The sequence below is a fragment of the Accipiter gentilis genome, chromosome 25 (genome assembly GCF_929443795.1).
Source record: "Accipiter gentilis chromosome 25, bAccGen1.1, whole genome shotgun sequence".
NCBI lineage: Eukaryota > Metazoa > Chordata > Aves > Accipitriformes > Accipitridae > Astur > Astur gentilis.
In genome coordinates this window covers 19,256,074-19,270,668 of record NC_064904.1, presented here as the reverse complement: position 1 = coordinate 19,270,668, position 14,595 = coordinate 19,256,074, and the positions used below count along the sequence as shown (strand labels likewise).

Genomic DNA, 14,595 nt, shown 5'->3' with positions numbered 1-14,595 from the left:
TCCCTTCATCCCCGCCATGGCACGGCCCCCCCCAGCACCGAGCCGACCCCCCCCGCTTCCCGGCGCCGGTATGAGTCAGGTGAGTGTTTTAGTGCGGTGGGAAGGGGGGGGGGGAACTTTTTTTTTGGGGGGGGGGGGGGAAACAACTCACTCCCCCTCCCCACTTTAGCTGCAGTGGGGACACCCCCAGGGTGCTGGATGCATTGAGGGGGGGGGGGTGCTGGATGTTTTGGGGGGGGTGCTTACTCCCCCCCCCCAATTGGGGTGCTGGATTTGTGGGTGGGTGGGTGCTTACCCCCCCCCCCCGGGGGTGCTGGGTGTGTGGGGGGGGGGCTGCTCCCAGCGCTGGGGGTGTCAGAGATCTCGTTTGAGGAGGAGGAGGAGGAGGAGGAGAGCAGCCGGGCTGCGGTGCCCGGCCCCGCTGCGTGCCAGGGCCGAGGGCGAGCCTTCCTCCTCCTCCTCCTCCTCCTCCTGCCCCCCCCCCTCCGCCTGACCCCCCCCCCCCTTCTCTCTTCCAGGTGTGAGGCCCCCGCCGGGAGGAGGCAGCCCCCGCCGCAGCCTCGCTGGGGGCAGCCCTGACGCTGCTGCTGGGGTTTTCCTTCTTTTTTTTTTTTTTTTTTTTTTCCTTTTTTTTTGGGGGGCTTTTTCTTTTTTATTTTGGTCGCCCCCCCCCCGCCCCCCCCCCTCCCCGTCCCTTCTCCCTTTTTCCCCTCCTCCTTCCCTCCCTCCCGTGTCGCCGTCAGGGAATCCAGCGCTGCACCGAAGCCAGAAGAGAGGGAGCAAAAACCCAACCCAGGCCGAAAGCTGCGTCCAAAACAAAACCCACCGTTTTTATTGCAAAGGAGATTTTTTTTTTTTAAATTTTTATTTTTTTTTTTTTTTTTTTTTAATCCTGACCCCAAACGTAGGGGAGGAAGCGGAGTCAGGGCAGGAAGGCTTTCCCGGTATATTTATTTTCTCCCCCCGCAGAGGTGTCTCCTCCGGCCGCCGGCTCACCATGATGTTTCGAGACCAGGTCGGCGTGTTGGCCGGTTGGTTCAAGGGCTGGAACGAGTGCGAGCAGACTGTTGCGCTGCTTTCGCTGCTGAAACGCGTCAGCCGGACCCAAGCTCGATTCCTCCAGCTCTGCCTGGAGCACTCCCTGGCAGACTGCACCGAGCTCCACATCCTCGAAGGGGAAGCCAACAACCCCGGTGAGTTGGTTTTTGCTGCAGCCCTTCTTGAACGATGCTCTAATGCAGGCAAAATTTAAAAAAAATGAAAAAAAAAAATATGACAAAACACCCAAGAGAGGAGGGAGGTCGGGGAGCCAGGGCTCCCCAGCTCGACTGCATCAACAGCTTCTCTTACGTTTTATTTTTCAAACGGGTGATGCCTTATTTCAGTTTGATTATTTCACAGCGAACTACTCCAGTCTATGGCGTGGTGTAACTACGGTAGCATGAATGATTGGTGGGGTTTTTTTCCTCCCCCCCCCTCCTTCCTCCTTCCATGCAGTTTCCTGTGAAATAAGTAAGTCAGGTCACGTAGAGTCTGGATTTTCTAGGCTTCTTTTGGACAACGTGGCTTGCTTTGCTTTCTGCAACATGCAGAAGCAGCCCATCACTACCTTAGACGAACTGTTATTTTCTAAAGGTCTGAGCAGCTGGGTTAGCCTACTTTAATTTTATTTTATTTTTTGAATGTGGCCATTCCTATTTCATCATTCAGATCCTGTTTGGACGCATTTTTTTCCTGCGGCTCTGAATACCCCCTTGTGTTTCAGTGGAGCTCTAAGAAAATACGAGTAGGCTGTTTTATGTTACTGAACGTTCAGGATGCATTACAGCAAACGTGCATGGCTATGAAAGTATATTTTGGTTTTATTTATACACCGTTACAAGTTACTCAACTCCGCAGAAGTAAACAGAGTTGCAGCAGGATGAAAATGGCCCGAGCGATGTGCGAATTGCGCCGTGTGTTAACGTATTTATTCATGGGTGTGTGTGCATTACCAACACGTATGTTCCTGAGTGCGTATGTGCAGATACACGCAGGGATGCAAGTCGCTTTAAGCAGAGTTTCTGATACGCAGAATATGAGCAGGGAGGGCGAAATCTCTCTTTAAGTTGCATATTTCTGCTTCCCCAACCCCTCCAAAAAAAACCCCAACAAAAAACCAAAGCAAAACCTCCCCCCTCCCTTGTTGCAAAGCCATCCCTTTTATTTAAAATCCCGGGGGGTTGCGGCGGGGATGGGGGGGGGGGGGGGTGCCCGGGAGCTCTTGCTTTTCGAGCCGTGCGTGTCGAAGCGGTGTCGGAGAGCAGCCCCGTTGCATTTTTGCGATAGGTGGAAAAAAATTTTGCGATAGGTGGAAATTTTTGCGGGCTGACGGCGGCCGGATCCCGAACAGAGTCCCCGGTGTTGACGGGACGGGGAGGAATGCAGGGTCCTTCTCCAGCTGTTCCCTATTAGAGCACCGAGCCGGCAGGATTTGGCAGCTGCCTGTGCTGCCATTTGATGACAAGGTCCAGCGCGACGTCGTCTTCGACCGAGGACGGATTTAAGTCCTTCTGCAGGAAACGCAGACCTGGGGCTGCTCCAGGGCTGGCTATGGGGGGGGGGGGGGGAGAGACGACAAGGCTGGAATTGGCCCGTTCCCTTATATAGCTCGCAGGAATGAGAGGGAGGAATGCTGCCGAGTGCGCCTGGGCGCGATACTGCTGGTTTTATAAACAGCTGAAGGGCCGAACCTCGTCCATTTGGGGTGGGGAGGCCCCTGGGGGTTTTGGGGAGGGAGGCAGGGAGGGAGCATGCTCTCTAAATTCAGCTGCTCCGGGATAAATGTGCCGCGATTCCCGCGGCAAGGCGGCGTGAGCAATGTATTTTTAATAATTGTTTATCAGCCTCGCGATTTTTCCTTCAAATTGTGGTTTTGGAGGTAGCCGCGTCCCCTCGGTTGGTCAGGTAATTAGAAGGGGGTGATTTACCTCCTGACCGCAGGAAAGGTAAATTCGAAAGGAAAACGGTGTTTTGAAGTTTTCCCGGGTACGAAGTCGCTTAGGGCCGTCTGCGTGGTGGCATTTGCTTGGTGTAAGCCAGGGTGGAAACCAGGGGTTGGACCCTTCCCATCTCGACTCGTGCGAGCAATCCCTGCTCGCCCCTGTAATCCCATTGACCTTGCTTGGCGCGAGGATTTCTCCCGCGAGCTGAGCTTGGCATCCAGCCTCCTGCCTGCCCCTTAGCGCGTTTGTGGAGCTGCCTGCGCTTTCCCTGACGTTCCTTCCAAAAATTTTGAGCTGTTCCTCCAGGGCATTCGTAACTCCAATAGCAAAACCTGCATCTGTCGAGTTCCTCTTTCTCGCCAAACGCCTCTCCGTACCGCTTTCCCGTGGGATGGACGTACCCGTGCATCCTGCGGAGCAGGACGTGCGCTTCTCCGAGCCGCGCGGTCCTGTTGCGGTGGAGGGAAGGGTAGCTGAGATTTGCCACCGAGCGCCGTTAGGAAATAGCTCTTAGGCTCCGGTGTTAACGCTGCCTTCTTCGTAAAACCACCTGTATTTCTTAAATCGCTCCTATTCAGCACCCGTTTTGCAGTCTGGCATTTGTCACTGGCCTGGCAGTGGAATCGCACCAAGTTCTTCTGAAAAGCAGCGTCATCGTCTAACGTTGCGTTACTCTTTGTTGGTTGAATCCCGTTGTTTGCTGAACTAAAGTTGAGCTCGATTCCCTCCCAGGCTGAGGGCTGAGGCGGCTCCTGGTATGTTTTCCTGGTGTTTGCTGACTTGGAAATGGTGGTTCCCTGCTTGTAGATGCCCCACCGGCATCCTTGTTGATGTTGGGGACGTGGCAGCAGTGGTGTCCAAGGGACCGCGGGGTGACGGGGTTGCACAGCCCCAACGGGCCGTGGGAGCTGGCTCTAAGACGTGGTGTGGTCACCTTCAGCGAAGCACGGGTGAAATCCTCCGTCTGGCAAGCGGCGTCACCGCGAGGTGAGCGATGCTGGTCTGAACGCGACGGGCTGGTCTAATGTGCCGGAGCAAGCGTCCGAATTGACTTAAACGGTGGGTCCGCGCGAGAAGCGAGTTGTTTCGTACGTGCAGGACCTGTTGCTTGTCCCAACCCCGTTGGGGAGGTGGGAAAGCTTGACCGTTACCCCCAGTTCGCAGCCGTTAGAAGGAGGCGGCAGCCTTGCCATGCTCCTTGGTGGATGGGCACCATCCTTGGCAATATCGTCACCAGCGACTGAGATCAGGAGGGTGCCCAAAGGGGGATGGGAGCATGAAATCCTCACTGGCTGCTGGAGCTGGGCTCGTGAGCCTTTGGGTGTGTGGACCAGGCGTGGAGGAAAACTCCTCTGAACAAAGGTTGTCCAGGTTGTTTCTTGCCTGGTAGACTCCAAATAAGAGGTCTGCTGTATGGCAGGTGAGATGGAAAAACCTCAAGGATGAAAAATAACTCTTTTTAACTAGTTAATTGACATGGGGAAGCAAGCATATTTATTTTGAAGGAGTTCTATCTTATTTTTTCCAAGCGTGAGGGTATTTTTTGATAATGGCAGCCGAGCCCTTCTCGTTAGGACTGCAAACCCGATGCGGCTCTGCAGCGTACGGCCATCTACGACCCCCAAAAAGGTCTGAGGAGCCTCCTGCTTCTGTGGCTCTTTGGATACCTGCTCAGGCACCGAGGGGTGGATGTAACCGCGTTGCCCACCTCGGATGAGAGACATCTTGCAGAAAGCTACACGGGAGACGTGGTGGCCACGTGTGGCGCGGGGGCTGCGGGACCGCCTGCAAGCTGCAGTGCGTTTACAAACGTTGCTTGATGATCAAGGTAAAATGGAAGTGAGAAGCAAACGCAGGAGGAAATCTGTGTTTCTTCATTAGGTGAAGTGTAGGGCTTGTGGTTGTCCTTCGTGGTGGCTATGAGTAGCCTCGCAGAGCCTTAGTGGTTTAACTGGTAAAGAATGTGGGTTGCTGCTAATTCAGTTTGAGCGCAAATGGCTTGGCCTGCCGTGCACGGAGAAGAATATAGAAACCATATTATCCGCGCACAGAAATAGAAGTTTCAGGTATTACATAGCGCTATTTAAAAGCCTGCTATAACTTCCTTCCTTCCTTCCAGCCTGGCCTCGCTGGGCGGCTTCGTTCCCAGCTGCTCGGAGCCGTCAGGACGCGGCGACCTCCTCCGAGCCGCCGGTAAAGGTCAGGCAGGAGCTTAACGTGCCCCGTGGTGGGAACGGGACCCACGGTCCTCCCGCGCCCGCCGGCTGGGGCTCAGGCACCGAGGGGTGCCGGGTACGGCCGCTCCGCGGGATACAGACCCGCTGGGGAGGTGGGAGGCCGCCGAATCCACGAAACATGGTCCGTAGGCTCTTGGCGTTGAGCGCGAGGTGTGCTTATGCTTGGGCATCCCCTCTCCAATGGCCAGAAGTGGGACCGGGGTTTTTTTCTTTTTCTTTTTTTTTTTTTTTTTTATTGGAATAGTCCCAAATCCCATCCCACCAGCCCCAGCTTTGGAGCTCCCGCAGTCTCTGCGGGTCGACAGAGATGCCCGAAAGCTCCTGTGGGTCCTCCAGGCACCCAAGCAGCCGTCTGCACTGATGGTAGCAGAGTGACAGCTTTAAGCTCTTGGTCTCGAAGGACAACAAGCTTGCTTTGCCCTGTCTGCAGAACTAACTACTTCACATGTTAAGGCCAAAATCTTTATTTCATTTCGGCAGGCTGTCAAGTATCACAATGAGAGCATCAAAATGACCTAGATTTCTTGTCCTGGGAAGGACTGGCTGGAGGAATAGACAAGGGTTGCAGGCAGCGGTAATGTCTTTAATTAGACCAAGTGATGCAGCTGGAAAAAATGGCCAAGCATGAAGGTGCACCAGCTCAAAGGAAGGCTTCTGTGGTTGTGGGGGTTTTTTGTTGGTGGTTTGTTGGGGGTTTTTTTGCCATCAGCTGTACCAGCTGCTCTATTAAAAGGTATTACATGTTCCTGCAGACTTCGCCTCTTATATTCTTAGGTCGTCATGGCTCCAGTCCCTACGACTTTTGCTGCCACCCCATCTGCAGACAGTCTCCCAGCACATCGGGAAGCTGCTACCCCTCCGCTGTGCAAATTTTGCAGTTTGCCCCCAGTGCCCCCCACTGATGGAAAATCATCCCAGTGCCCAGTTTGAAGATGGTTCCCAGTTTTTTGGGTTTTGGTTTTTTGGGTTTTTTTCTTGGCTTATCACTGCGTTGCAATGCTGAACTCTAGTTTTAAGCGCCCTTGGGCTGTGTAAGAGCATCGCTGGGCTGTCTCACGGAGGGGCTGAGCAGGCATCCTTTGGGGAGGACGGGGTGAGGAGCTAAGCCCCATGCTCAGTGGGAGCAATAGGAAATTTTAAGTGCAACACTGGACGTTGGCATCGTGTGGTGCCTCTGCCGGGAGAGGGGTGTGAGCAGCCCTGCCAGCTCTGCTCATTAAAAATCATGAGCTGGGACTCTTAAATGGAAAGATCTGCTGAGCTGTTGGACACTGGCTTCTTTTAATCTGCATGCTGTTGCTTGAGCTGCTGCCATGCATCTTGCCCAGGTTTTGTTTGCAAACTTGGGGGCTGGAAGCTATCTCTGCTGGGGTTTTTTTTTTTTTTTTTTTGGAGAATAGCAAGGGGAGGAGTATGGAGGTACAGAGCCGTGTTAGCCAGGGGCTTTGAGCAAGGCGACACACCCAGTATTCTCTTGCAATTCAAAGATACTTGTCTTTTGAAAGATGCTTTCCGGAGGAGCTGTGGGAAGCACCGCAGGCCAGTGTTTGGCTCACGCCAGCCCTGGCTGGAGGCAGGTCTGTGGCACGGCGAGAAGAAGGCTCCCCTTCGCTCTGCCCCTTGCCCTTTTACTGGGACCTAGAGGGGATGCCTCTGGGCTTACGCTTAACTCTTCTATACTTTCTCCTATTTGCTTAAAAACGCCTTCCTTCGTGGTTCCTGGCACGCGTCCCTCGCAGTGGGAGAAGCGAGCGGCGAGGTCTCCTCCACGGGGCAAAGCTAACGAGGGCTGGGTCGTTTGGGTGGCGGGTGCGACTCTTCTGTGCTGCAGGGCTTGCCGGGGGAAACTTTTTTTTTTTTAGGTAGCAATGCTTAAAACAGGAGAGAGGGAAGAAAAAGTTAACTCATGAGAACGGCGTGGTTTGCTGCCTGGAGCATCGTGTGGTGCGAGAGGGTCTGCCCACGCGTGGGATGCTTTCTTCCAAAGAGACTTTTCTGTACTTTGCAGTGTCCTTTTAACCATTTTGTCATATAGTTGCGTGCCTCAGCGAGGGGCCTGATGTCAGGGTTACTTTCCCCACTGGCTGCAGTTGGGAAAAATCCCACCGTTGAAGTGCGTGTAAAAAGATGCAGAGAAGCATTTCACCCATCGTCGCAGACCTGAGCTGGAGTTCTCTGCCTGGACCAGCTTGTTGTTGTTGTCCCTTGATTTCTATGCAAATGCTACCCTTCTCTGTAGGTATCTCATGTTTGTGCTCGGGAAAGGAGTCGAGATTAAGTTCTGCCCCACAACAGTGGGTGCAGGGAGGCTGTAAGTGAAGGCGAGGAACCGCACGGGGCATCGCTGACAGCGTGTGGCGGTTTTCAATCCATCAAGATATAGATTGATGGGAGAGGTCAAGGAAAACTTTAGATCGGGAGCCGAATAAGAATTAACTGTGGAGCCATCAATTAAAATAATCTAGTTTGCGAATGCACTTATCTTCAAATGAGATTAAATGGATGAATGGGGAAGGCGCTTTGCTCGTAGCCTGGGCCGTTGCGGGTGGATGATCGTCTGCATAGTTATGTCCTTTGGCGTGTTAGACCTCAGCACCTGAACAAAGCTGCGTGCCCATCTCGCCATTTATATTTTCCACGTTTGCATTTGGGCCAGTTGCTTTTAAAACAGTTGATGCTCTGGTCAGCCAAGGTTTCCCGCAAAGTTTCCCTGAAGCAGTTGGTGAAGGTTCCTGTGGACCAGGTGGATCACGGTGCGAATTCCCATCTTCCTACAGTTTCTCAAGCTTCGGCCTTTCTTTTCCATCTTCCATCAAAAACTACCTTTATTTAATTTGTGGCCGATGAAAGCCATTTTTTACCAAGCTGCGAGTTACGTTTGCAATCGGCGTGAGTAACTGAAATAGTAATTAGCGTGAACGCTTGCTATATTTTAAGATGCGTTCGTCAGTGCTTTAGCTCTCCAGCTTCGTGCTTCTGTCTAATGTTACCGCAGATAACTGTTTGGAGAAAGGGCACCCCGTGTCCGACCGCTGCATCCAAACCCCAGGGCTCAGAGCTGACAGCCCCTCGGGGTTGGGTTCATCGGGGCTGGTGTACTACAGCGGCTGCTGGGCTGCGTTTTTGGGGTCCCACCTGATCGCCCCAGTCTTCTCCCCACTCCTTGCGTGGTGCTAAGTGAGTGGGATGACCCAGTACGTGAATCGCGTGTGCATGGATATGTACCTCGGAGTGGGCATGTGCCCTTTGTATTTTCTTTCTGTTTTCACTGAGTAAACAAGAGCATTAGTTTTTTTACGAACTCTTAGTTACGCAAGAGCTGCTAAGGGGTCTGAAAGAGGCTGCAGACTCTGATGCAGGGGGTGCTCACCCCTTTTCTCTTAAAAAACAATGTGTTTATCTTCGCAGCCTTAAGAAGGAGACCCAGAGGTCTCCACCGAGCCCGAGTTTGGCAATGGCAAACGGCCAAGCCGGTGGCTTTCCATCTTGGCCTCAGTAATTACAAATAAAGTTGAGGTTGGAGCGAGCAGATCCGTTCCCGGCTTTCCGCCTGCGCGCCGCTTCCTCTTCCGCAGCAGATGCGTTAAGTGGAGGGGCAGGATCTCATCAAAACAAGGTTGGGATTGTTTCTCGGTTGGAGAACCGTGGTGCTGGCTTTTCTTCGGAAGGGGTTGCGTTTCTGGCAGGGGGGGGATTGCACGCTGGGTTTCTCCTCCCGGAGCAGAGGGTTTGGGACGGTCTCACCCGTTGCGTGATGGCCGTGCAATTCGGTCTGCTCTGATTTTTGGGTCCTGAGCAGAAAATGAGCCCGGTCGGGGTGGGAGGACCAGCTCTGGAAGCAGAAACCCGGTTTGCTTTGTACCTGGCAGGAGTTAGCAGTGTGAGGCAGGTGGATGGGCTTTTACTAATTTTTCCATGCCCGAGGCAAACGCATCTGTCTAAGGCAAGAGGAGACGTAAGCGAAGGATTTATCAGCGCAGGTTCATCCTTCCAAAGCCTGGTTCACAGCTTGCAGTTTTATCTGTGTATTTGCATGTGGTGGCTCCATGGCATGGTAGGGTTGCGTCAAAGATTTTGGCGGAGGTGTCTGAATTGTAGCCTGTTTTTTTTCTGATCAGGCTCTGGGCTTGCCGAGCTGCGTGGGCGTGCGGGGCAAGAAGCTTTCGGGGCTTCTGTCTGGAAGAAGCGAAGGTTATGCTCGCTGATGAAGCCTGTAGGCTTCTATCTCTGAGTTGAAACAGGGGTGATAACCGTGTATTTTGCTGCTATTAATTCTGGCTTCCGCCCTTTGCAGACTTTTCAGGGCATTTGCTTGAGCTGTAGCACAAAAAATTTCTCGTATTATGTAAAAATAATCCGCGGGGCAGAAAAAGACTTTCTCCTGCCCGGGCTACTGTGCTTGAACGAACTCGTGGTCATTTTGTATTGTGAGCGTGGGACTTTCCGTTACGGATGATATGGATGGATACGATGGCTCTGTTGCACCAAGGGCTGAGCCAGCTCCTGCTGCAATCCCTGCAAGCCTTCCCTGACATTTGCAGGAGCTGGACGTGGCCCCGCGTTGAGCTATCATGCCCGAAGATGTTATTTTACTTAAAGTAACGTTAATATTGTGAGTGTCATCTGCAGGATTCAGCAGCTTTGCTCTGCTCTTTGCTGTTGAGCGAGGCAGCCCTGGAGTGGAAGCACAGGGCGCTTTAAAAAGCTTCTCTTCTGTTACTGATCCTCGCAAGTAATTAGTTCCAGATTTCTCTTCTCTTTTTTTTCTTTTCTTTTTTTTTTTTTTTGATAAAACTTATTTCAGACAAACCACAAACCTACCTTACTTTTAACCAGTTAGTTCTCCTGTTCCTTGCCTACACTGTTGCCTGGTGTGGTATGGGCACGTGTTGTGTTTGGAGTTTTAATTGTTGTAAGATATTGAGTGGGTGGATAAAACAGGGTTTGACCAGGTTTAGCTTGAAGCATTTTAAAACTCACTTTTCATGCCACTGCATTTTTCTTGTTGTCTGTGTTTTCAAATTAAAAACCCTGAACATCACAGATTTGGTTCCTCTTGTCCTCGTGTTTTATTGTCCCCTTCCCTCTGTCCCTCATCTGCAACGGGGAGTGAAGAAGGAGAAAAACCAGGAGAGAAATGTGGAGGAAAAAAAACCTCACAACTCTTGTTGTGGAGAAACTTGGCTGATCTGACTTTTGCAAATAGAACATAGTGTTTCTGCAGCAGCTGTGGTCTATGTTCATGCATTTCCCCGGTTTTCATAGTTTTCCTGTTGGGATATTCCCCTTCTGTGTCATCCAACAAAAATCCATGTGATTTTTCTACCTTTTTTTCTGTCTGTTCCCCAGTGTGCTCAAAGTGCCCATGGGGTCAGCTTGGTTCTGGGTAGGTTTTTTTAAAAAATCTTACAGTTCCAAAAAAGTGGATTATTTAAAACAAAAAAAAACAAACAAACAAAAAAAACAATCCAAAAAACAAAGTCCCCAGGCTGTTTCCCACCAGATAATGCGAACATAGATGAAACGTTGAGTTACAGCTACCTGAGTGACCTTTTAAGATAAGAATTGTTATTGACTGGCGGTATTATGTTAAACTGATAAGAAAGAATTCTTTTCTAAAAGAGGAGGGGAAAAAAAACCCCAACAAACCTTCCAGTAACCATAACAACTTACTCGGCAACGCCGCGGGCAGCGCACAGCTCCTTCCTGACGCTGGTGCTGGGGTCTCGATCCCGTCCCGCAGCCCCTCGGAGGGACCTGGGAAACCTCCCCGGAGCTTCAGGTTGGTGCTCTGAAGGATGCTCGAGGTCGCTTAACGCTTCTCCGGTTGCTGTCAGCCCCTGAATTTTCATCCTCCGTAGGGGAATTTTAGCTGGAGAGTTGCGCTGGGGCTCGGTGCTGTGCTGGTGAGTCGGGTGCTGCGGGTTTTGGGTGTTGTGGGAGGGATGGGTGCGAGGGGAGGAGGTGCTGGGAAGCAGGAAGGATGATTTTGGAAGGCAAAGGAGGATGCTTTCGATGGTCCTAGCTTCAGAAATGAGGAACCGGGCAGGGAAGGCTCTTCCTTACGGTTACTTCCCATTACCTTCCCTTACAGGCAGGCAGAGCGCAGCCCGTGGAGCCCCGTCGGGAGCTGGCTCCCATCTCTGCACCCCAGCAGAGGTGCCAGCCCCCGTTTTGGGTTATTGTAACAGAGTGAGGAGTCTGGTGAGGACATACGTGTGCTTAAAGCCTTCCTTTGCCCAGATGAGCCCTGCTTGGTATGTTTGCACATGCTGCTCCTGGGGATGCTGTCAATTTAAAGCAGAATTCACACTTCTGCCACGGACTTCGTTACCTTCTGTTATCAGGGGCTGCCACTGAGATTATTAGAGCTAAAGAAAACCAACCGTGAGCAATTGATTTTTCTTACCACCGGCTTTTCTTCTTCCTCCCCCGTCCCTTTGCACTTGTATTACCTGCGTGTCGTGGGTTCCCACGTTTCGTGGAAAGCGCGTGTCCACGCTCGTGGCTCGCGGGTGGGGGTGAGCCGAAAGGTGAACGAGCAAGAAGCAGCAGCTTGGAAAGCTCAGGGACCCGGGAGGTCTAAAAGGAGAGGGGATAGGCCTGATACAACAAAAAAATACTCTAAATGCTTTAGAATTAGGGCTGGGGTGGGGGGGGGGGGGGATCCATTTGAATACATACCAGCAGAAGCGACAGAGGTGTGCAACTCGGTGTGTCTGTTCAGGAAATCAATTACTTAAACCTGCTCGGTTAAAAGAATCATCGCAGCAGCATGAATTCTTTTAACGATAGCTCTTAGCTCTGTGTAAAGGTGTCTTCTCGGACTGCACTCGCTAACCTTTCATCACATTATTCTGAAGCAGTCAGTTGGATGCTGAATGCTTTTTGTAGCCGATGTCAAATCTCGGTCAGCCGGGGAGCCTTTATAAATAAAGGTGTCTGCTTGTATTCAGGCATACGTGGATAATAGCTGCTGTAATTCAGCTGTCCAGCTCAGCTACCCGGCTTTTATAAATGACTGATCAGAGATTCCACCGAGAATGAGTATTTAAAGGGATGGAGCTGCTAAAAGTGGTCTCTGTACTGATAAGTATAGCGAGTCTCTATCCCCGGGACAGGTGGCCGGCGTTGCCCTCCTTCCACTGATGTCCCGGGTTTATATTTCACACAAAGCAAATGTTGCATTAATAAATTTTTGCATTGCGGCTAGATTGCAAGGCTCTGCATTAATTTTTTGCAAGCTACGCTTGAATCTTTCAGTTTGTCATCTTTTTCTTTTCCCTTTTTTTTTTTTATGGGAGCGGGTAAACACTCGGAGATCTCTCTGGACAAGCCACAGCAGCTGGAGGATACTGGTTTCTCTATGGAGTGGAGGAATTTCATCAGAGGAGCTATTGTTTGACTGTGTTCTCAGCATTTTGGCAACTGTTCTTTAGATTAACCCTACAGAAAGGGGAGGGTGCTCTTTGCCGGGTCTGAAATAATTGCAAAAATGTGGGCAGATGCTTTTGCATTGTTAGAAGTCGATACTGGTTGGTAGTGGGGAAGCATGGTGTGGGATTAAGGAACGAAGAAGCCCAAGTTCTTTAAATCCCTCCTAAAGCCAAACTGGATGTTAGCATTGATGTTCAGTTGTTTTCTGTTTTTAAAATAGAAATAGTTCGCGTTTTCTGTGCCCGGTTCCTGGGCGCACAGCTTGCTTGCAGGGTGGCAGCTTGCGGGGAGCATCGCCTGTCCCCTCGCGGCCGGTGGTCTGGATCGTTTGGCTCCATCCCTGTTCCCGGGCTCCATCCCTGTTCCCGGCCGCTTCTGTACCCTCCCTTGGAGGGAAGATGCTGAGAGCTGCCCCACGGCAAGTTTCTTGCTGCAGAGGCTCCTTGGGCCGTTCCTTCTCTCCCGGAGGGCTGCGGTGGGTTGCAGCTGGCACTCCCAGCCCGTGTCCCAAGTGAACTAATACAGAATACTCACTTGCTGGAAAATCCATTTTCCTGGGCGTAGGCTGTTGTGCTTGCAAAGGAGGAGGATTCGGTACAAGAGCAAGCATCCCACGTATGGCTTAGATAGGGCAGGTGGGGAAGGAAACCCTGCCCCAGCTCTGAAATGTTTGTGCCTAGGTTACCTGTATGCAGGGCCCTTTTAAAATGTATTTCTCCGTGCATTTATTTATTCCTATCCTGCAGCTTGAGTCCTGGCAGAGCTGTATATCCACATGCAGTATACCCCAGCCCTTTCGCCATTTGCATCCCCTGCAGAAAACATCTCAGCAAAACGTGCCTTCTCTGGGGTGGCTTTTGTTTGCTTATTTTTTTACTTTAAAAAAAAAAAAAAAAAAAAGGTTGCTAAAGCTTTTCCCAGGAGACGGTCAGCACTTCTGAGTGACTTCTTGCATTCCCGGGCTGTATTCCCCATCCTGCGTGGGAAGGCAGGGCTGTCCCTGCGCACAGCTGATGCTGATGCCCTGGTTCCTTTTTTGGTCTCCCCCAGCACTGGCCAGGCTTGGACCCCTGTGCCCACGCCGAATCGCAACGTAAATGCGTCCCACCTCAAGGATGGGAATGAAGAGGGATGTAGTCTGCTGCCCAATGAACCACCCTGCTGAAGTCAGTGATGCTTTTAGCTGGGTTTAATTCCAGTGGGTGAGTCCTGCTCGCCAATGAAACGGATAAAAAATTGCTTCTTGGGGTTTTGAGTGTAATTATGCTGAATTTATCCTGCTGGATTTGGCCCCTCGGCACTGGTGGAAAACGGGAACAACCTCCCTAATCCTGCTAGGGCCACTGAATCTGGCAGCAGCCTCCCCGAGCCGGAGAAAACACTTTGCAATACTGACTCTCTTTTTGTACGAAGGCGCATCAAGGTGTTCTTGAGTTAACAAATAGATGCTGCTGGCGAAAGCTGGTGGCTCTGGAGGGGCAGAGCTCCTCACTGCAAAGCTGCCCGGCTGCAAAAGCTTGGCATGTGCCCCTTCTTCCCCTGGGCACACCGCTCTTCGGTGGTAGACCTGGGTACGACGTGCAGATTTTGCTTTTTTGGGTTGATGGGTGGGGAAGTTAGCTCATGAAATCTCACGTTTTAGCTTGCGGTGTGAGGGTGGCAGTGTCTGATTTACCAAGGCAATAAAATCTGATGGTGGTGGATAGCAAAGAACCCCCTTAACGGGTTCGGTGGTGGCTGGAGATAGCCGGACTGGTGTAGAACTGGAGGGGCGAGTCGTTCCCGTGCACCGAGGGACAACACGAACTCGCTGTGGACCAGCAGTTGCACCACAGCCTGGGCTCTTACCTGTCCGTGCTCTGCCGTGAGCGCAAGGATGCGTCGCCCACCCGTGACCCGGCGTGGTCCCTCGCGGGGAACCCGGAGGAGAATTTGGG

The 14,595-nt window shown here is 51.8% G+C and overlaps 1 protein-coding gene across 4 annotated transcripts in view; it reads left to right on the top strand.

Annotated features, from left to right (window-relative positions):
- The first annotated feature begins 688 nt into the window (after positions 1–688).
- Positions 689–14,595, top strand: part of SAMD4A (sterile alpha motif domain containing 4A) — a 102,843-nt gene continuing 88,936 nt past the window's right edge. For all 4 annotated transcript variants that reach the window (XR_007509594.1, XR_007509593.1, XM_049828615.1 and 1 more), the window contains exon 1: positions 689–1,193. Coding sequence is in view for 2 of the 4 variants with exons in the window: in XM_049828615.1 (XP_049684572.1) it covers positions 998–1,193 (196 nt within the window). In the remaining 2 variants the exon portion in view is untranslated. The remainder of the gene's footprint in view (positions 1,194–14,595) is intronic.